Source organism: Alosa pseudoharengus, unplaced genomic scaffold, assembly GCF_046254945.1.
Source record: "Alosa pseudoharengus isolate Yale_2024_CS ecotype anadromous, Long Island Sound unplaced genomic scaffold, YU_APseudo_1.1 YU_APseudo_1.1_scf_11, whole genome shotgun sequence".
Classification (NCBI taxonomy): Eukaryota; Metazoa; Chordata; class Actinopteri; order Clupeiformes; family Clupeidae; genus Alosa; species Alosa pseudoharengus.
Window position 1 is genome coordinate 38,624,706 of NW_027468576.1, and position 22,701 is coordinate 38,647,406.

The window sequence follows — 22,701 nt, forward strand, 5'->3', positions numbered from 1 at the left end:
GTATGCAGTCAGCTCATATTTCAGAGATGCTACAAGCAGTTGAACGCTAAACATATAAATCCATGACATTTTCTTTGTTCAGCACTTCCAAAGCTTCAAGACTATGCAACATAAGAAGGCTTTTTGCACACCTCTTTTGTCAGGCAGGTGTGTTGGATATGACCAAAGGTCGCAGATCAGGAGCTTAGAAAGTATCCCGCACACTGACCATTCCGCAAGCAATTATTTATTTAGAATACAACGTTTCGGTCTTAGACCTTCATCAGGTAAATTTATTTGATGAAGGTCTAAGACCGAAAAGTTGTATTCTAAATAAATAATTGCTTGCGGAATGGTCAGTGTGCAGGATTCTTTCTAAGCTCCAAAGCTTCAAGGCTAACCAGCAGCATAAAAACCTATAGTGAAGCATTTTTACACCTACTGTATAGTGAATCAAAGTTTATAAATGTTTCACACTTTAAATCCACCTCAACAAAAATGTTTTGTCTTTTTCAAAAAAAATATAATATATTAGAGAGAATGCATCAAGAAAATAATGACCTTGTTTGTGAGTGCAGATAAAAATGAGAATTGGAGGATCACTAATAATGTGTGCTTTATTTTATAAGATAAGAATATGTTTTCATTTTTAATATATTGCTTTTTAGAACAAACAACATTTTTCACTGGCTATTGTACAGTTGCTAAGTTGCTCACTGAGTTTTAAATAAATAAATAAATATTCCAAAACATTTAACAATTGGTTAAGCTCTTAAGCAAAACATTTTATTCCAGTATTGTTAAAAACAAGCAACAGAAATTGCTTACTCAGAATATTTCCAAATTCAACTATAACTATATAGTCAAATCTGTTATTTTGACACATTGAAATAATAAGCAGTGAGTTAAAACAATTAAACAAAACAAAACAGAGCCAGCAGCCAGCAGTCTTTAATGAAACACAGGAAGACGGGTGATGAGCAGTGGCAGACAGCAGAGAAAAGGTCAGTGGTGGTCACCTACAGCCTCTACGAAGGACGTCAGCACCCTCTTGTGTCCACAAGGGGTACTGCATGTTTAAAACAGCCACTCAAGGACTGTTGCATTTCCCTGGATCCATAGATCATTACATTCAGTGACCAGCTAACATCAATGCCTGAATAACTGTCTCCCAGCTTCTACTGACTGCACACTTTGGGAGTTTTCTTTTGTTGGTTCGCCACCCCAATTTATTTCCACAGGAAACATAACAGAGACCCAGCCATGGGGTCAGTGTGTTCTGGACCTGTGTGTGTGTGTGTGTGTGTGTATGGGGCCAAGTCCTCTGGGATGACTCTGTAAGGTACAGGTGATGAGGTGTGAGAGGTCCAATTGGGTCAACATACCAGAACACATCCCATGAAGCCCGTCACATGCTGGCCATATAGCCAGACAGACCTCAGACTCACAACCTTCATACCCAGAGAAAGAGAGAGAGAGAGAGAGAGAGAGAGAGAGAGACAGAGAGGGAAAAGAGGGTTCATGATTAGTCGTACGGGGTACTTCAAATAATGATGAACAATAAAATAGTAAGAGATTAAATGTGGCTTGTTCTGACTTCAATCAACTGCAAAAAGCAGCACAAGCCTTAAACATATAGTAACGTGTGATGCACGTTATGATAGAACGACAAAATTATATTGTCTAAATTACAAAACATTAATAAAACAATAAAAACATTAATGACGACTTGTCTCAAGTCAAATCCAATGATCTAACTACTGATTAAGATTCAAACTCAAACTCACTTCCTGTGTTCTCAACTCACTTCCTGTGTTCTCTGCAAGTGGCTCAGTCCTCGTAGCTGTCTGCGTGCTCAACAACAGGGGGCTCCACCAGCTTCTCATAGGAGATAAACATCATGATCTGAAACAGGAAATAAACATCATGATCTGGAACAGGAGATAAACATCATGATCTGGAACAGGAGATAAACATCATGATCTGGAACAGACAACATCAAATCAGGCCTAGACATCGTCAAAGTCTCAGAGAATAAGACATCACCACATCCGGACTCAGGGAATGAGACATTAAAACATCAGGATTCAGTTCTGTCTCAGGGAGCAAGACATCACTTACTGTAAGTCTCAGGGAGCAAGACATCACTTAAAGTGTAATTCCGAAGTAATTTGAACCCAGGGTCTTTTTCACCATGACGACCAGTCGAACACCCCCTCGAGAGCTGGATTATGTTGATCGAAGAAGTACTGAGTTTGACCGACTTTAGCGCTTACTGCCCAAAAGGCTAACGGTGCAAGAGCTAAGGGCAGTGCACCAAACGTATCCAAACGGCCATTTTTTAATCACTAATAATGCCCAAAATAGCACCACACTTCTGCAGTAGTATGAATAGTATAAGTATAAGTATATATACTCTTTTGATCCCGTGAGGAAAAATTTGGTCTCTGCATTTATCCCAATCCGTGAATTAGTGAAACACACACACATTAGTGATACACAGTGAGGTGAAGCAAACACTAATCCCGGCGCAGTGAGCTGCCTGCAACAACAGCGGCGCTCGGGGAGCAGTGAGGGGTTAGGTGCCTTGCTCAAGGACACTTCAGCCGTGCCTACTGGTCGGGGTTCGAACCGGCAACCCTCCGGTTATAAGTCCGAAGCGCTAACCAGTAGGTCACGGCTGCTCCAATAGGGTCCCTACACATTAAAACAAAGCATCAACAACTTAGTTAGTGTACTGGGAGTTCTGTACCAATGTAAGTACCAATTCTGAACACTCAAAGCAAATGTCGATGGTGAGTGTTTTGCTGAAAAGTTATATTTAAGTGCAATTCTAAATAAATTACCAAGAGGTTACACAGTGGCTGTCAGAAATGACTACTGACAACATCTAACATCACAACTACAGTAGTACTCCAACTCCCATGAGGCTACAGTAGTACTCCAGCTCCCATGAGGCTACAGTAGTACTCCAGCTCCCATCAGGCTACAGTAGTACTCCAGCTTCCATGAGGCTACAGTAGTACTCCAGCTCCCATCAGGCCACAGTAGTACTCCAGCTCCCATGAGCCAGTAGGGCAAACTTACTGTGAGCAAGACCAGCAGCGCCATCATCACGCCCAGCATCACGTACAAGTTGTTGGTCAGCCCTCCTGCCCAAAGAGGGCCCAGGATGGTGGCCAGGCCTCCCACAGAGCGCCGCACCCCCTGGCTGAACCCTGAGGAGAGAAGGGGGGGGGGGGGGGCAGGAGACGTCAGGGGAGTCACTGCATGAAGGACTCACGTTTACTGTGAATGTAGTCAACTCTTCTGCTGGTGAGTTTTGAACATTCTGTTCCGCAACAATATAAGGTTCTAAAGTTCCATGTTGAATTCAATGAACCCAGATATTCTATAGAACGTTAATTTTTTCCAACATTCATACCTGCTGAAGGAAGAGCTCAAACCCTCAAGACACAGAGACTCAGGTGGAGGACTACAAAACACCTTGGGTGATTAAGTCATGGAGGACTTTTACTGTAAGGGTCAGAAACTCCAACTCTAACTCCTAACTCAGGCCCTGTGGATGGAGGGTCACAGAGGGCTTCAGAAGGGGGTTCAGACGATGTCAGGAGACTTCATGGAGGACTTGTGCTATTAAAGTGCTATTAAACTTACAGATAATTAAAGAGTTTGTAAGGTGTGACATTAAATAAGGGGTCCTGATCTCAGCAGAATACAAAGTGCTGTGTGTCTGCGTCACGCGTCTCGGAGCATGAATACTTCTGCAGCGCTTGGTGGCTAAGCTGTCAGAGAGCCGAGTGCATGAATCATCACAGACTGCTGACTAGCTGAAAAGAGTTCAGAGCGTGATAGAAATGATAAACGACACTTAGGGAAAAATGTAAACACTTCACACACTCACTCTCACACACACACAAACACACAGACACGCTCACAAACTCACACGTGCGCGCTCACACACACTGTACACACACAGACACACACACACACACACGCACACACACACACACACACACACACACACACACACACACACACACAGACACAGACACACACACACTGAATATATGGGATAATCGAATAAGTACCATTCCTATCTCAAAATGGCCGAGTCATAGAAAAACTCTGAATGCGGAATGTATGTGCTGTATATTCTATATTTGGAGACACGACTTCATCACGTGAAGGCGCCATGCTGGACGGCAAAAAGACAGGAGCGATCAGGCAAATTACATTATGATGTGAACACCATTACTTTTACATGGTGTCCTTTTCACAGGGCATTACTAAGGTTACTATATATCTCACTATAATCACCGAGCTGTCAATACTCCCCATTACAACCCATTGATCCAGTAGGCTATTTTGCTGTGGTGCGAACAATTCATGACATCACGTGTAAATATAGAATAGGTGACAGCACTTAATGTTTAACTATCTATTAACTACTTTTTAAACTGTTCTTTGGCTACTGCCTCTCTATGCTTTTGTTTGCTATTCCTGTTTGCTTTTGTTCATGTAAAGCACATTGAATGACCTCTGTGTATAAAATGTGCTATGTGACTTGACTTCCAACCATTCCATCAGGTGGTTACCATAGAACAAGTTAGGGAGCATTCCAAGACTGACACTATAGGCAGGAGTGACACAGCGTTCCCCCATATGAACGTATCTAAGACGGGCAAACACTTCTCTGCTTCAGATCTAGCACAACACATTTGAGAATACTACACATTTGAGAATACTACACATTTCATACAACTGACGAAACATGGAGGTGAGAGGTTTTCAAATGAGGCAAAACAAAAACAAGCCAAATGTATGATTTATCCAGCCTTTGTTCTCTTTTAACAATGGCATTGTAAAAACGCCCCACCCACACTTACCAATACTGCATGTGTGCTTTTCAAGTGCTGCAAACGCTTTTAATTAAACAGTGTAAATCTGGAGCCCAGCTGACAACACATTCCCTTCATGCCCCCAGGTCTCTCCCAGTAGAACCACATTACCCACATCAGTTCTCTCCCAGTAGAACCACATTACCCACATCAGGTCTCTCCCAGTAGAACCACATTACCCACATCAGTTCTCTCCCAGTAGAACCACATTACCCACATCAGGTCTCTCCCAGTAGAACCACATTACCCACATCAGTTCTCTCCCAGTAGAACCACATTACCCACATCAGGTCTCTCCCAGTAGAACCACATTACCCACATGGACATGTCCTGCCATCAGCATCCTCTCCAGACATATCTGCTGTCATGTTTTACTCAGACACGAGTCCATAAAGTGCCAGAACTGGCAGATCCTAACACAACCCACCTAGTGTCTCACTAACTTCCTCTTTCACACGCACACACACGCACACACACACACACACACAGACATGCAACACACACACACACACAGACACCTGGTGTCTCCTCAGCAATGCTATCACTAACTTCCTCTCCTTTCATAACTCTAATTACATTTGAGAAGCATGTGAGACGATAAGCCAACACACCTTGTGTCTTCTCAGCAGTGACTTTAGAGAAGAGGGAGACATGGGCCATGGCCACACACACACACACACACACACACACACACACACACACACACACACACACACACACACACACACACACACACACACACACACACACCTTGCGTCTTCTCAGCAGTGACCTTAGAGAAGAGGGAGACCTGGGCCACAGCCACGAAGGGAAGCCCAAGCACCTGCAGGAACACTCCAACTATGAACTCCGCCAGCTGCCAGGGGAGGCTTCCTGTAACACACACACACACCATCGCATACACACAAGTCAACTTAAGGGCAACAAGATCACATAAAACTCACATAAATATGAAAGAATGTAACACTACATGCTCATGGCACACCAGTGTGTGGTTTGTTATCATCATCATCATCAGTGATCTTAAAATTAAAGCTGCAGTTGGCAAGTCTGACAGATTGAGGGGACTTAGCCAAAATGTTTAATGTTTAGAACTCTCATGCCCCTCCCCCACTACCACCAAGCACCCTCTCATGCCCCTCCCCCACTACCACCGAGCACCCTCTCATGCCCCTCCCCCACTACCACCGAGCACCCTCTCATGCCCCTCCCCCACTACCACCGAGCACCCTCTCATTGAGTTTGTGCTCGTCAGTGCGCACCAGACTGCACCAGACTGTGATTGACAGTCAAATCTCACACCACCCTGCTCTGATTGGACTAGAAGAACCGGGAGCTGTGGATTTTTGCAAAACAAATAACAGGCTCTGGGTGGAGGTAGAAGTGCGGGTTTTTTTTTTTTTATGTTGTTCTGTCAGAGCATAGTGTCGGTTTCAGTGAATATGATCAAAAAAATCTTGCCAACTGCAGCTTTAACAACACTGTCACAGTCATTATTCATTCCAGATGGTTCCAGCATAAGACATAACACACATATAACTGCCCTAAAGAAAGATTTCTTTTTCAAATATAAGACAACAGCCATCTATCTCTAGGTGTTGTAATTGGGGTTCTCATGCGTGTGGCGTGCGTGCGTGCGTGCCACACACCTGCGGGGTTGGCCAGGAAGATGAGGCACCAGACGCAGGAGATGTTGCAGATGATGAGCCCCACGGCCAGCACCACCCGTTCCTCCGCCCTCTTGCTGAGCCAGCGGACGAAGAAGAAGCCCAGGATGACCTCCACGCCGCACACGCAGTACATGATGCTGTTCTCCAGCTCGCCAAAGTTAAAGTACTTCTGGGTCAACGGAGTCACCATCGTCTGGGGCACACAGGAAAGATCACTGACCACTCGTCATCGACTACCACACACACCCTGGACAAGATCACTGACCACTCGTCATCAACTATCACACACACAGGGAAGATGAAGAGTGGTCAGTGATCAGCTACCACACACACAGGGAAGATCACTGACCACTCGTCATCAACTACCACACACACCCTGGATAAGATCACTGACCACTCGTCACCAACTACCACACACACAGGGAAGACCACTGACCACTTGTCATCAACTACCACACACACAGGGAAGATCACTGACCACTAGTCATCAACTACCACACACACTCTGGATGAGGACATGGCTGATGAAGTCAGAAGAATAGGACATCTGTGTGTTTTTGTGTGTGTGTCTGACAGAGAGGGAAGAGAGGGTGTTTTTGTGTAAATGTACAGTATTGTATTTGTATTTGTGTGTGTGTGTGTGTGTGTGTGTGTGTGTGTGTGTGTGTTTGTGTGAGTGAATGTGTGTGACTGTGTGTGTGACAGAGAGGGAAGGAGAGTGTACGTGTGTGTGTGTGTGTGTGTGTGTGTAAGTGAGAGAGAGTGAGTGTGAGTGTGTGTGTGTGTGTGTGTGTGTCTGACAGAGAGGGAAGAGAGGGTGTTTTTGTGTAAATGTACGGTATTGTGTGTGTGTGTGTGTGTGTGTGTTTGTGTGTGTGTGTGAGTGAATGTGTGTGACTGTGTGTGTGACAGTGAGGGAAGGAGAGTGTATGTGTATGTGTGTGTGTGTGTGTGTGTGTGTGTGTGTGTGTGTGTGTGTGTCTGACAGAGAGGGAAGGAGAGTGTACAAGAGTGTGTGAGTGTGTGTGAGTGTGTGTGAGTGTTCACCTCAAGCGCAGTCTGATTGAACAGTGTGATGAACTGAGCGGTCAGCAACACCACCACCTCCTCCTTCAGGAACTCTGGAGGGACAAGAGTATGCAATGAGGAGCAGAACTCAACTCCACTCACACACACACACACACACACACACAGAGACCAGAACACAACTCCACTCTCTCTCTCTCACACACACACACACACACACACACACACACACACACAGACCAGCAGTGTTGTATAAAGTACTAGAAAGCAATACTTGAGTAAAAGTACAAGTATCGTACTAGAAAAAGACTTTGGTAGAAGTGAAAGTTACCTTTTAGAATATTACTTAAGTAAAAGTCTTAAAGTATCTGATATATACTGTACTTAAGGAATCAAAAGTAATTTTCTGATATTTAATGTACTTAAGTATTTGAAGTAAAAGTAAAAAGTAAAAAGCAAGCGGTTTTATTTTGAACATTTATTGTGAACTTTATTTTGGCTTTTTTATAGTAAAGCATAAAGCATATTCAGGGTTCCAAGGTTAATCTCACTCATCAAGAAATTTCACTTTTGTATGAACTTCAGGTAAAAATGAAAAATAAATAACTTATTTCTTTTTTTTTTTTTTAATGACCTGCTTGTAGGGAGAACATTTTGGTCATGTGGTATGAGCATTTCTGGGGCTTACTCCCCAGGTCACCATCTCACTCTCACACACACACACACACAGGCCACCTATGTCCAGCAGCTACTAATATGCCAGTCATTAGTTGAAACTGAAAAGGTGTCTGTTCATCTTCAAAAGAAGCTGGTTTTCAAAGTTGCCAGAATTCAGTGCCCGAGAGTTTCAGGCCCAAGACCGGCCCACGTTTTCCATAGTGGTGGAAATTGGATAAATGAAGCAACATTTCAGCTATTACTATCCTGTAGTTTTTATTAGTACCATGGTTCAACAAATGTGTAAAGGTTATATAATAATTTACTTCAACTGAGAAGTTAACAAAAAATATTCCACTATTCCACAAGTTAACAAAAACAGAAAGAAAGAAAGAAAGAAAGAAAGAAAGAAAGAAAGAAAGAAAGAAAGAAAGAAAGAAAGAAAGAAAGAAAGAAAGAAAGAAAGAAAGAAAGAAAGAAAGAAAGAAAGAAAGAAAGAAAGAAAGAAAGAAAGCCTTTGAAATGTATCCCACCCTTCCACAAAGAGGCATATTGAACTAATGTTTAGGCTACATGTTTTTTGCATAGGTAGGCTATATTGTAGTTGGTGATTTAGCCTACTCTTTTACTACACCCTCTTCTGAGCAAACAAGGCATATAGGTTTATCATGTAGGGTAATTGCTCTTTCTTACATTAAATAACTTTAATTTATCCTCTCTACTTGTCCCTGTAGTCATGGCCTTCTCATCACTAATTTCGGGCTCATCATTTTCAGTGGTCGACTGGTTGATCTTCTGCTCAGTCTCTCCTTGCCACTTTCTACCATCCATTCTTCCTGACGCTTGTGTCTAGCCTACTGTAGGGCCGGCTCAGCTATCCGTATCTAAGAAAACTTTTTGGAAAAGACGGGCTATATGGACCCAACCAACTCTTTTTGGGAGGGGAGAACTCCCTCACGTAGGCTACAACCCATGCAGAGGCATTGGTGTCATGCACAGAATGCGGAACATGTCCTACTTTAAGAAAAGATAGACTAACGTGACAAATGTCAATATTTTTTTCCTCGACCAGCCCAAAAGTGAAGCGGCCCACCGGGAATTCTCCCGATTACCCACCCCGGGCCTGATTCAGTCTTACTCTTCCTGGACTGAAGACAAGTCCTGCGATGCTAAATAGCCTTTCACAGGCCGCTGAGGCAGGTAGCGGAGTGTTCAGCTACACAGAAAGCTGTCAATGTACAGAAACATTTCTTGAAAATACGGCCACGGGTGTATGACGTTCTCTTCACCACTACCCTGTTCACCGAGTTCACCACTATCGTCGGGGTGGTCGTCTATGATAACGGGAGGTCCTCCAGTAGGTGCTCGTGCTTCCATGGCGGTTTCAGTTGTGCGTCCTCCTCCCTCCTCCTTTAGCAACAAACACGCGCTGAAATAGAGCGCAGAGCGTGCGTAATGCAATCTAGGAGCAGTGATAACCTCCCTTATTGCAGTTGCACACATTTCTTCTAATTTTATGTTTTAGTAACGAGTAACGAAGATGCTTAGTGGAAATATAACGGAGTAAAAGTATACATTTTATCTAGGAAATGTAGTGGAGTAAAAGTGAAAGTTGACATATATTTAAATAGCGAAGTAAAGTACAGATACGTGAAATGTCTACTTAAGTACAGTAACGAAGTATTTGTACTCCGTTACATTACAACACTGCAGACCAGAACACAACTCCACTCTCTCTCTCACACACACACACACACACACAGACCAGAACTCAACTCCACTCCCACACACACACACACACACACACACAGAGACCAGAACACAACTCCACTCTCTCTCTCTCTCTCACACACACACACACACACAGCAGAAAACAACTCCACTCCACTCACAAACACAAACACACACACAGAGTAGAACACAACTCCAACACTGAAATCGGTGTTAACCTTTCCTCCAGTTCCTGGCTCTGTGTAAGCACAATAAGGAGAGTGTTTTTTGACCCCCCCCCCCCCCCCCCCCCCCGCACACACACACTATAGCCTATAGTAAATTTAAAACAAAATGTAAAATTTCTTTACTACACATACTACATGCACACAAAGACACTACGCCAGGCGATTCACCATCAATGGTCCACTGTCCACCATTTACCACATAGAAATCATAGATGTGATAAGATTAGTCATTGGGACAGAGTTACATGATTAAATGCAGCCTTTGCGATTAGCTAATTGCATTTGTTCAAATTGCAATTTCGATTAAAAAACAATTGATTGTGCAGCCCTAACACTAAGCCCCTACACTAGACTGTCCAACACTAAGCCCCCACACTAGACTGTCCAACACTAAGCCCCTACACTAGACTGTCCAACACTAAGCCCCCACACTAGACTGTCCAACACTAAGCCCCCACACTAGACTGTCCAACACTAAGCCCCCACACTAGACTGTCCAACACTAAGCCCCCACACTAGACTGTCCAACACTAAGCCCCCACACTAGACTGCCCATCAACCCCCCCCCCTCCTTCTCACCTCTGCTGGCGCTCAGGGCCTTCAGTGGGCTGCCACCGGCCGGCTCTGGTTCCAGTTCAGGTGAGTCCGGCCGCGGGCCGTGAGGAACCGTTCCGTTGGCCACCGGTGTGATGTGCTCTGTGGGCACGGTTCCGTAGGAGCCCAGAGATTCGTGGGCCACCAGCGGCTTCCCCTCCTCGTCTTCGCCCTCCTCGCCCAATCCCTCACCCTCGCTCTCCTCCTCGCCCCCCCCCACCACCACGGCCCTCGCCTCCCTGGGGCTGGACTCCTCCTGCGGTGGGATGTCCCAGTACATCAGCATCACGGCCACTTGGAGCAGGATCCACATGAAGCACATGAAGAGCTGGAGACACAAACACACACGCGTCATCAACACACACACTGCCGACACAAACACACACGCGTCATCAACACACACACAGCCGACACAAACACACGCGTCATCAACACACACACAGCCGACACAAACACACACGCGTCATCAACATACACACAGCCGACACAAACACACACGGATCATCAACACACATACAGCCGACACACACACACCCGCATCATCAACACACATAGAGCCGACACAAACACACACACACACGTCATCATACAGCCGACACAAACACACACACATCATCAACAAACATACAGCCGACACAAACACACACACACGTCATCATAAAGGCGACACAAACACACACACACACGTCATCATACAGCCGACACAAACACACACACACGTCATCAGCATACATACAGCCGACACAAAAACACACACACACACGTCATCAGCATACATACAGCCGTCATTCAACACCAGATCAACATACATACAGCCGACACAAACACACACACGTCATTCAACACCAGATCAACAAACACACACGAGTCATTCAACATCAGGGGTCCGTTGCACAAAAGCAGAATTAAGACATCCGGGATAAATTACTGAGCTGCGCTCAATGAATCCAAAACAAGAGCGTACAGGCTTAATTGGTTGCACAAAGACCAAGCCAGGATGAGCAGACACGGATTCATCAAGCCAGGTGAAACCTATTCTGGATAAGTGCACGCTCACGTCTCCCTCAAATAGACCCCGCCACCGATCACAGATTCACCATGGCAACTAGCGGCTTCATTGCTTCTTCTACGGTGTGAAGTAGGTAGCGATAGCCTTTTCACAACAGCAACAAACAGCAACACCTCTGTTTAGGAGAATATTGCAACTAGTTCCGCGACCACCACGTGCGAAATGGTTAGGCACTCCCGTGATGTCACATTGTCGCATGACAGGTCGGGAATGGCGAGTATGTAAAAGTTAATTAATGATCACAAACGTTTAAATAATGACAATGGGTCTAGGTATATGTGATAACAATGTGTAGTGGGCAGTGGAATAATTATTGGTTTCCGTTTGTGGTGACTGCTGACTGAGATAAGGGATGAGATTAAATAGATCCTGGAACTTAGCCTGGTCTGGAGCAGGCTAGCTCCAAAGAATAAATCGCCATGGTAACTTATACCATAACATATCCTGCTGCCCCCTATCCCGCTTTTGTGCAACTGGATCACGGATAAATTGAGCCAGGATAACCAAGATATCCCGGCTTAATCCCTTATCCTAGTTTTGTGCAATAGGCCCCAGATCTACATACATACAGCCGACACAAACACACACGTGTGGGATCACATGATCATATTGACAAAAAGGGTTATCAGCAGGCCTGCAGCCATCATTAGGGATCGACCAATTATCGGCCTGGCCGATTATTAGGGCCGATATTTAGCATTTTTATAATAATTGGTATCGGTCATTTTTTCCACCGATAAGCCGATATTGAAATGGATAAAGAATGAAACGCGCTACTTTGTCTGTAAAGCGTCTCTCACTCCCTGCATTTGCTACTCTGTGGTCAAGAGCATTGTCCCGCCCACTACACCGTCTGATTTGTTAGTTAGCATGCAGCCAATCAGGATCGAAGACTGAACACAGACAAAGTTTAGGATTCTCACTGAGGCAGACTGTAGACTGGGCTTCAGCTGTAGGCTACGGAGCTATTTTTCGAAGGTAAGGAAGGGAGCCTACATTGCTGAAGTTGCAATGAATCACAATCATCTACACTGAAGTTACAAAAACACCACTTTGTAAGCTATTGTCTCTTTGATCCGGATCAATAAGTAAAGCACCCACTTCCTTCATTTAGCGAATTCCCGATTGATGCACGTTACTGATGCTGTTTACTAGTTAGCCTACAAACTCGGGTGCTACGTGTCGGGAGTTCTCTGCCTCCGCCTCGTTCGTTAATTGTGAATAACGGGACACCACGGCGGACATAGTACAGACAAGTCCTAAATTATGCGATAGCGAACGTCAAAAAGTCTAATTGCTCCTTTTTGAAACGGACTGTCAGAAAAGATAACATGCACCCAGGGCCAGCCGTAATTTAATCCGACCTGAACTAAATCGCGTCCTGAGCTTTAGGCTCTCAAAAGTGTAGCCTGTAGCCTACACATGGACACAAATTGCATACTTAAATAGCCTAATAACTATTTTAAAACTGTTTTGTTAAACTATTCAACCGTAACACTTACTATCACGCATGCACCTCTTCCTCTCCTTCTCTCGTGCACTCACACACACGATGGCAAAGCATCCTCTTTGTGACAGGTCCCTTAACAAGCACATAGCCCATTGTGTAGGCCAAGTCTATGAAAATAATTGCTATCACTTAGCTCTTGGATTAACATGATACACAGGATTTACACTTGCAAGTGATGCAAGTTGATAGACAATTGTGTATCAAAAGAAGAAAGAAAAGTTTGCATAATTAAATGCTTTTGAATTATTTTTTTGCTACCTACCCCCCTTTTTGACAACTGACATATCGGTTTTACATATCGGTTATCGGCCTCCTGTTCTGGTAATAATTGATATCGGTATCGGCCCTGAAAAAACCATATCGGTCGATCCCTAGCCATCATTAGAGTTTTATGCAAAACAATACTGTCTGATTATGACCACATATACAAGCAATTCTAGAGGACTGGTAGCCACGCAACCAACAATACAGATTTATAAAAATTACACACAAAGGAGACAAATATTGTTCTTAATACACACAAACTCATCACTTGAATATGGATCAATTCACACAGACATCCACGCAAAAGCATGTGTAAGAGTTGTGAGTTGTGAGTTGTGTACTAGTTTTCCTCTTACCCCTGGTGAAGTGTACTTATTGACCACAAACGGACCCAGCTGGAAGTCAAATAGCCGCAGGAAGAGGTTGAAGGCTGGACCTGTAGTGAGGAGAACATTCCATCTGCCTGTATTAACTCAGGGGCAAAACAGACTGCCTGGCTGTATTAACTCAGGGGCAATACAGACTGCCTGCCTGTATTAACTCAGGGGCAAAACAGACTGCCTGCCTGTATTAACTCAGGGGCAATACAGACTGCCTGCCTGTATTAACTCAGGGGCAATACAGACTGCCTGCCTGTATTAACTCAGGGGCAAAACAGACTGCCTGCCTGTATTAACTCAGGGGCAATACAGACTGCCTGCCTGTATTAACTCAGGGGCGAAATTAACTCAGGGGCAAAACAGACTGCCTGCCTGCCAGGAGATAGCATTGGGATCACATGTCGACACACAGTACAGTACGCTACAGTATGTCTGTTTAACTGAGCAACCCTTGAGGAATTAAGCTAAATGTAATCTTTACTGATATAAACACGTTTGCCACCCTCTGGGGTCAGTCTACTGCGTGTTCTATGTGGAATTTCATTCATCTATAAGAATAAGACTCAGTTACAGCATCTACATGCCTTCTCCTATTCCATCTAAACAGCACAAGACTCAGATCATGTTTTTGCCTAAACAGTGCACAAGACTCAGATCATGTTTTTGCCTAAACAGTGCACAAGACTCAGATCATGTTTTTGCCTAAACAGTGCACAAGACTCAGATAATGTTTTTGCCTAAACAGTGCACAAGACTCAGATCATGTTTTTGCCTAAACAGTGCACAAGACTCAGATCATGTTTTTGCCTAAACAGTGCACAAGACTCAGATCATGTTTTTGCCTAAACAGTGCACAAGACTCAGATCATGTTTTTGCCTAAACAGTGCACAAGACTCAGATCATGTTTTTGCCTAAACAGTGCACAAGACTCAGATAATGTTTTTGCCTAAACAGTGCACAAGACTCAGATAATGTTTTTGCCTAAACAGTGCACAAGACTCAGATCATGTTTTTGCCTAAACAGTGCACAAGACTCAGATAATGTTTTTGCCTAAACAGTGCACAAGACTCAGATCATGTTTTTGCCTAAACAGTGCACAAGACTCAGATAATGTTTTTGCCTAAACAGTGCACAAGACTCAGATAATGTTTTTGCCTAAACAGTGCACAAGACTCAGATAATGTTTTTGCCTAAACAGTGCACAAGACTCAGATAATGTTTTTGCCTAAACAGTGCACAAGACTCAGATAATGTTTTTGCCTAAACAGTGCACATGACTGATCATTTGTTTGGTTTTGGCTAGACATTTTGAAGTAATGTAATAAAAACACTGTGCCAAAAAATGCCTTTTCAGCTCCTACTGAGTCACATGTCAGCCATCAGCACATATCTGCATTTGAGCACTAGAGCTGGACTATGACATGCTGCTCCAGGTGGAGGCAGTGTGTGTAGTGTGGAGATGGGTGTGTACTGTAGGCCTGTGGTACAGCAGTGTGTGTAGTGTGGAGATGGGTGTGTACTGTAGGCCTGTGGTACAGCAGTGTGTGTAGTGTGGAGATGGGGGTGTACTGTAGGCCTGTGGTACAGCAGTGTGTGTAGTGTGGAGATGGGTGTGTACTGTAGGCCTGTGGTACAGCAGTGTGTGTAGTGTGGAGATGGGTGTGTACTGTAGGCCTGTGGTACAGCAGTGTGTGTAGTGTGGAGATGGGTGTGTACTGTAGGCCTGTGGTACAGCAGTGTGTGTAGTGTGGAGATGGGTGTGTACTGTAGGCCTGTGGTACAGCAGTGTGTGTAGTGTGGAGATGGGTGTGTACTGTAGGCCTGTGGTACAGCAGTGTGTGTAGTGTGGAGATGGGTGTGTACTGTAGGCCTGTGGTACAGCAGTGTGTGTAGTGTGCTGCTTGTGTGTGGGGGCTGTTATAAGCTGGTGTGTGTAGTATGGCAGTGTGTGTAGTGTGCTGCTTGTGTGTGGGGCTGTGGCATGGCAGTGTGTGTAGTACAGTCTAGTGCGGTGGCATAGTCCCGGTCTGAGTGTGTGGGTTTGAGCCTAGGGTTGAACCACTCAGTGGACGCCATGCACGTTCCTGTAGCATCAGTCTGTGTGTGTGCAGTGGACACCATGCACGTTCCTATAGCATCAGTCTGTGTGCAGTGGACACCATGCACGTTCCTACAGCATCAGTGTGTGTGTGTGCAGTACAGTGGAGGCAGGTACCCACCGATGAGCAGCCCAGCCTGCCGGCAGGCCATGACCGCGGCGAACACGGTGGACCGGTCCTCTGGAGCCGTGCTGCGCGTCAGAAAGCCGAAGATGGACGAGCCGGCACCAGTGCCGATGCCTACACACACACACACAACACACACACACACACACATCAGCATAACACACACACACACACACATCAGCATAACACACACACACAACACACACATAGCACCAGTGTCGATGCCTACACACACAACACACACACATAACACACACACACATCAGCATAACACACACACATAACACACACATAGCACCAGTGCCGATGCCTACACACACACACAACACACACACACACACACATCAGCATAACACACACATAACACACACATAGCACCAGTGCCAATGCCTACACACACAACACACACATATAACACACACACACACATCAGCATAACACACACATAACACACACATAGCACCAGTGCCAATGCCTACACACACAACACACACATATAACACACACATCAGCATAACACACACACATAACACACACATAGCACCAGTGCCGATGCCAACACACACACACACACATCAGCATAACACAAACATAACACACACATAGCACCAGTGCCAATGCCTACACACACAACACACACATATAACACACACACACATCAGCATAACACACACACACACACACACAACACACACATAACACCAGTGCCAATGCCTACACACACACACACAACACACACACACATAACACCAGTGCCAATGCCTACACACAACACACACATAACACACACACACACACACACACACACACACACATCAGCATAACACACACATAACACACACATAGCACGAGCATTACACACACACATCAGCATAACACACACATAACACACACATATCACGAGCATTACACACACACACATCAGCATAACACACACATCAGCATAACACACACATAACACGAGCATTACACACACACACACATCCGGATAACACACACATAGCACGAGCATTGCACACACATCAGCATAACACACACATCAGCATAACACACACATAACACGAGCATTACACACACATCAATGTAACACACACATCAGTATAACACACACATCAGCGTAACACACACATCAGCGTAACACACACATCAACGTAACACACACATCAACGTAACACACACATCAGTATAACACACACATCAGCATAACACACACATAACACACAAGTAACACGAACATTACACACACATCAATGTAACACACACATCAACATGACACACACATCAGTATAACACACACATCAGCGTAACACACACATCAGCATAACACACACATCAGCGTAACACACACATCAGCGTAACACACACATCAGTGTAACAAACACATCAGCGTAACACACACATCAGTATAACACTCACACACACATCAACGTAACACACACATCAGCGTAACACACACATCAGTATAACACACACATCAGTATAACACACATATCAGCGTAACACACACATCAGCGTAACACACACATCAGTGTAACACACACATCAGCGTAACAAACACATCAGTATAACACACACACACACACACACACACATCAACGTAACACACACATCAGCATAACACACACATCAGTATAACACACACACACATCAACGTAACACACACATCAGCGTAACACACACATCAGTATAACACACACATCAGTATAACACACACATCAGCGTAACACACACATCAGCGTAACACACACATCAGCATACACATCAGTATAACACATCACATAACACACACAGCAGCATAAAACACACACACATCAGCGTAACACACACACCAGTATAACACACACATCAGCATAACACACACACACACACACACACATCAGCGTAACACACGCATAACAAACACATCAGTATAACACACACATCAGTATAACACACACACATCAGCATAACACACACACATCAGCGTAACACACACGTCAGCATAACACACACGTCAGCATAACACACACACATCAGTATAACACAAGCATCTCAACAAGAGTTGTACTTAAAACATGTTGGGATATGGGAAGACTTTCATCACAATTTGACAGGGACAATGCATTAGATTGTAGATACGGATTGTAGATACGGATGCCCTAATACCACCTCTTGGCCAAATGGCCCTTAAAATGATAAAGAACAAAAGGAATTGGTGAGATCTGGCGATTAAAAATATATACCTGCGGTCAGTCGACTAGCCAGCAACAGCCATTTGGAATAACCCATGAAGTACATGAAGTTGCCTGCGAAAAGAAAGCCACCATTTCAGACTACCGGCACGGACATAATTCAGCTCGGAACAGTCACTGCTAGCCTTTAGAGAAGTATGTTCATTTTACTGACTGCACACATCAAATTGATCCCTGAAGTTCATTCATTCATTCATTCACTCATGCAGCATTGTATAGACTGAATTAAAAACTAAAAAAAGTACTAAAAGGAAAAACATACAAACAAAAACATGCAAACAGGTGGGTAGTTTCCTGACTTTCATCAAATAGTCTTTAAATGTTTTTTTCTAAACATTTCCGATATTGAGGTGTAATGAGTCAATGAGTCGTTCAAAGGTCCTTTTGAAGTCCTCACTGTACAGTGGTGTCTAAATAGCATTTCTAGGTCAACACAGCTATGCTATTATTACTTATTCATGTTTTTGACACCCTATTAAGCCATCTATCTACCTATCTATTACAGTACATTACATTATCATTACTTTGTACTGTCTGTGTTCAAGTTACAAATATATGATAAAACGATAATATCAACTAATAATGCCACCAGTGTAAGAAAAGGGAGGATGACTTTTTGAAGTCTTACAAAAATGAGTCCTTTGATCTAACAACAGCTCTATCCATATGCAGTGAAGCACGCAACGATCATCTGTGTCAAAGTGAACACAGGAACAACAAATTAGGGCACTCTATGCAGCACCTGCATGAATAAGTACAAACCTTTTACGTAAAGGGGATAGTTTCACTCTCTCCATGAATAGCTGTGTTTTCTGATCTAAAATAATGAAGTTTGTTTGACCCCTTTTTGTCAGTTGTTTCAGTAGCGACTCCTCCTAACAATGTATGTGCTAATCAAGTTTGGATAGCTATGTGTGTTGTATGACGGCTCCTCCTGTTTTGCCTTTCTATTCTACTATTGATGGATGCCACTTGGCTATCTTGTTTGGCAGGTTTTGGCAAAATGGCAGAATAAGAACATTTGATGAAACAGGTGTTCAAGTGGAACTCTCCCAACTTCGTGGGGTTGTGTCAAAAGATACTTTTATCACACTCATACAAGTGTTCTATTACTTCTCTAGCACAAGTCGACTGTCAAACGGTTAGCTGTGTAAACTTTTTCGAAACTGTTAACGGAGTAAAAATTGTGTGTGGGGAGGGTTGTGTGGAGAGGGGTGTGTGTGTGTGGGGGGGGGGGGTTGTGTGGGGAAGGTTGTGTGTGTGTGGGGGGGAGGGTTGTGTGGGGACAGGGTTGTGTGGAGAGGGGTGTGTGTGTGGGGGGGAAGGGTTGTGTGTGTGTGGGGGGGGGGGGGGGGGTGTGGGGGGGTTTGTGTCTGGAGTCAGTAGCCTGCTGAGTACAATGTTGCATCGGGATAAATGAGACGGATGGTGTGTGAAGTCTATCTGCCCAGGGTCAGCCAAGGTTCTAACAAAGGAGTTACAGTTTGTCCCATACACCGCTGCGTCCATTTGCCACACACAGGCCATCACAGTCATATATGGCCACCGTGAAATAAACTGGCAATAATCTTTCCTTCCTAACTTTCCTGATGAACATTTTTACAACCATTATTTTATATCTTATATATTTTATGATTTATGAACTGTTTTGGCACATGAAGGGATGTGCATTTATATGTCTCTACATCTTCAGTGATATCAATGAAATTACAGTAGCAGGCATTAGTAAAGTTAGTTTAGCCAAGCTTTGCTTTATACTGTATGTTAAGTCTCAAGCATTTTTAAGACTGATATACCAAAACACATACCAACTATCTCGAAGAGGTTGGCAATGAGAATGATCTTCTTGGTGGTGCGCGTGCGGTCGGACCACAGACCAAAGAGCGGTCCGGAGAGAAGGCCGCTGAGGCTGAAGGCGGACAGGCCGAGACCCAGGAAGTAGGGAGCTGCGCCCAAAGTCTGCAGGTACCTCCATATGGTGGGCAAGATCACCGCTGCAGCGGGGCAGAGAGGTCAAGGGTCAGCCATTACTCGAGCTAATTTGTGCTTCAGGGGGTAGAATGGTCCAATTAGTGCTCATCACAATAGTCTACACAGGGAGAGGGCCATTCTAAATAAACTACTTGTGACTGCATACCTCAGCACAACAATGAATGGACTCGTCAACACTGACTCACTGTCTCTGATTGACAGACTCACTACAGCCACTGAACTAAGTCAGAAATGCCCTTCTTCACTATACACATCCCAGGGTTGCCCTAAGTCAGAAATGCCCTTCTTCACTATACACAGCCCTAAGCAAGACCAGGATTTAAACACAGAGGTCTGAAGATGACGATGACAGTTTTAAGAGACTAATGGAAAGGCAAATGTTAGCCACCGTCTTTTTTAATTTCCCAAAGCCATGGTAAAACCAAGTAGGCTACATGGGAGTAGCTTGCAATGCCTGTATGACCCACTCACAGACTCAGGAGGCAAACATTACCCAACACTAAGTAAGTTAACACAACTTAAAGCAATACTAAATTCCAATCCTTTGTGAATAGGGTTTTTTTTTTATTTAGCCATAAGCATACGCAGTTATTTCACTGTCATCCTGGACATCCTATTAGGCTACATCAGACAGCAGGCCCATGGCCTGGCAATAGCGTTTGACTACCTGCCTGAGGTTCCTGAGTGACACTCAGTTTATTAGTGATCTCACTAACAACATTGTACTTGACAGAAATAACGTCTCAAGAGACAATACAGCCAATTTAGTTTTTAGTCTTGTTTGTAGGATAAAACGTAAGACCTTACCGTATTCAATTCCACTGAAAAGGAAGATTAATCCTATTGTAAAATATGTGAGTTTCTTCTTTCGTCGATAGTCCATCTTGTTATTATCTGCAAGTATGCCAAATAAGTGTTTGTGTTATTTTCATGTATAGTCAACGACAGTTTCGGAAAATAATCGCCATTTCAGCGGTGCTTCTTTTGGAAACAGGATGGACGGACAACATAACTTAATCCGAGGGACATTGCGTCCAATTAGTGCCAGGCAGAGGTCTCCAGCAGGGGGCGTAGTCTCACACGTTAACCATGTGCACAACACAGTGAATGAAGATAGACAAATCTATGGAATATCCTCACGTTGGACAACATTAAATTATTGTTTCTGCATCCTATTCTCGAAGCCGACGGACAGACATCAGGTAGCTTTGATTTAAAGGCCACTGTGCTATAGCCCAGCCTACCTGAGAGACGAAAAACCTCCCGCTGCGTTGTTTTTAAAAATGTATCATCCCATTCTGGTTAAACCCCATCATGTTGCGGTCGGTAGTAGCCATCTGAAAACTGCAGACAGAAAACCAAGTCATTTTAACCGAGGACGCTGCAGCCTGCGACACGCTTCCGAAACTGCCTGTGTGTCGGCTGTCCACTCCGCGACTTTGCCAGAGGTAGGCGCGTTGCTATCACCAGAGACTGAGTCTGTCTGTAGACGGGCTCTGCTATCGCTCAAATCCAAATCCCGTAGCCTACACCAGTGGATCACTTCCGGTGTTCACGTTCCTTAGTTGGGCTGAGATTTCAGTTTACATAGCTTAATGAAAGGTTCTCAGGGAAAATAATTTTCTCCATCGTTAACTATTCCGATAAGTGGGAGGAAATATCTGATGACCAGCGCGTCCTGTGACTCTTATTACAGTCTCATCATTCGACCGTGCGCCGCACGCACTGTCACATTCCCCTGCTCAGTTAATTCAATTCTGTCTGCTGACATGCTTCTAACTTTTGCTGGGCAACCAAATGCAGGGCACAGTAAAAACACAGAAGACAGTAGCCTAATGTTACGTAAATGGTAGCACTTTCCCATTTGTAAAACTGAGCTTTCAAATGCAAAAAAAAGATCAGTAATGCCATAGTCTACTAATTAGACCTTTAGATCACACTGAGTAAGCTAGCCTAATTAATGCCCGTGGGCAAAGCAAGTTGAAAGCAATTGCTTTTGTCAAGTAGCCTACGTTGAGTTATTTTTCATTTATATTAGTAGATTGAACACATTTTGATGTGGCTTACATTTTCAGACTAACTCTCCCATAACTCGAATTCATTCATCAGGTAAAAATCCATCCTTTGCTATGCTGTTTCTGCCTTTCATCATTCATTGACAGGTTTATCTGTTCTGTTCAATAGGTTGTATCCACTCCTGTCCACTAGGTGTCAGTAGCCATCCTAACGTTGTCAAATATGCG

General features: G+C 44.1%; 1 protein-coding gene across 3 annotated transcripts; it reads right to left on the minus strand.

The window, feature by feature from the left end:
- Positions 1-743: 743 nt before the first annotated feature.
- Positions 744-22,604, minus strand: LOC143116524 (major facilitator superfamily domain-containing protein 8-like). 3 transcript variants are annotated; one of them, XM_076277705.1, is made up of 14 exons: positions 22,526-22,604; positions 21,703-21,802; positions 21,266-21,352; positions 20,275-20,460; positions 18,458-18,520; positions 16,230-16,349; positions 13,985-14,064; positions 10,771-11,113; positions 7,598-7,671; positions 6,530-6,743; positions 5,631-5,753; positions 3,067-3,197; positions 1,767-1,884; positions 744-1,430 (listed from the first exon to the last, which is right to left on the minus strand). In XM_076277705.1, exons 3-13 carry the CDS (start codon positions 21,339-21,341, stop codon positions 1,810-1,812), a joined length of 1,485 nt encoding a protein of 494 aa, XP_076133820.1. In that variant the 5' UTR covers positions 21,342-21,352; positions 21,703-21,802; positions 22,526-22,604; the 3' UTR covers positions 744-1,430; positions 1,767-1,809. The 3 variants fall into 3 exon arrangements, with proteins under 3 accessions (XP_076133820.1, XP_076133821.1, XP_076133822.1); XM_076277706.1 differs by lacking the exon at positions 21,703-21,802 and having other exon boundaries at positions 22,526-22,599; XM_076277707.1 differs by lacking the exon at positions 22,526-22,604 and having other exon boundaries at positions 1,787-1,884; positions 21,703-21,969.
- Positions 22,605-22,701: the final 97 nt, after the last annotated feature.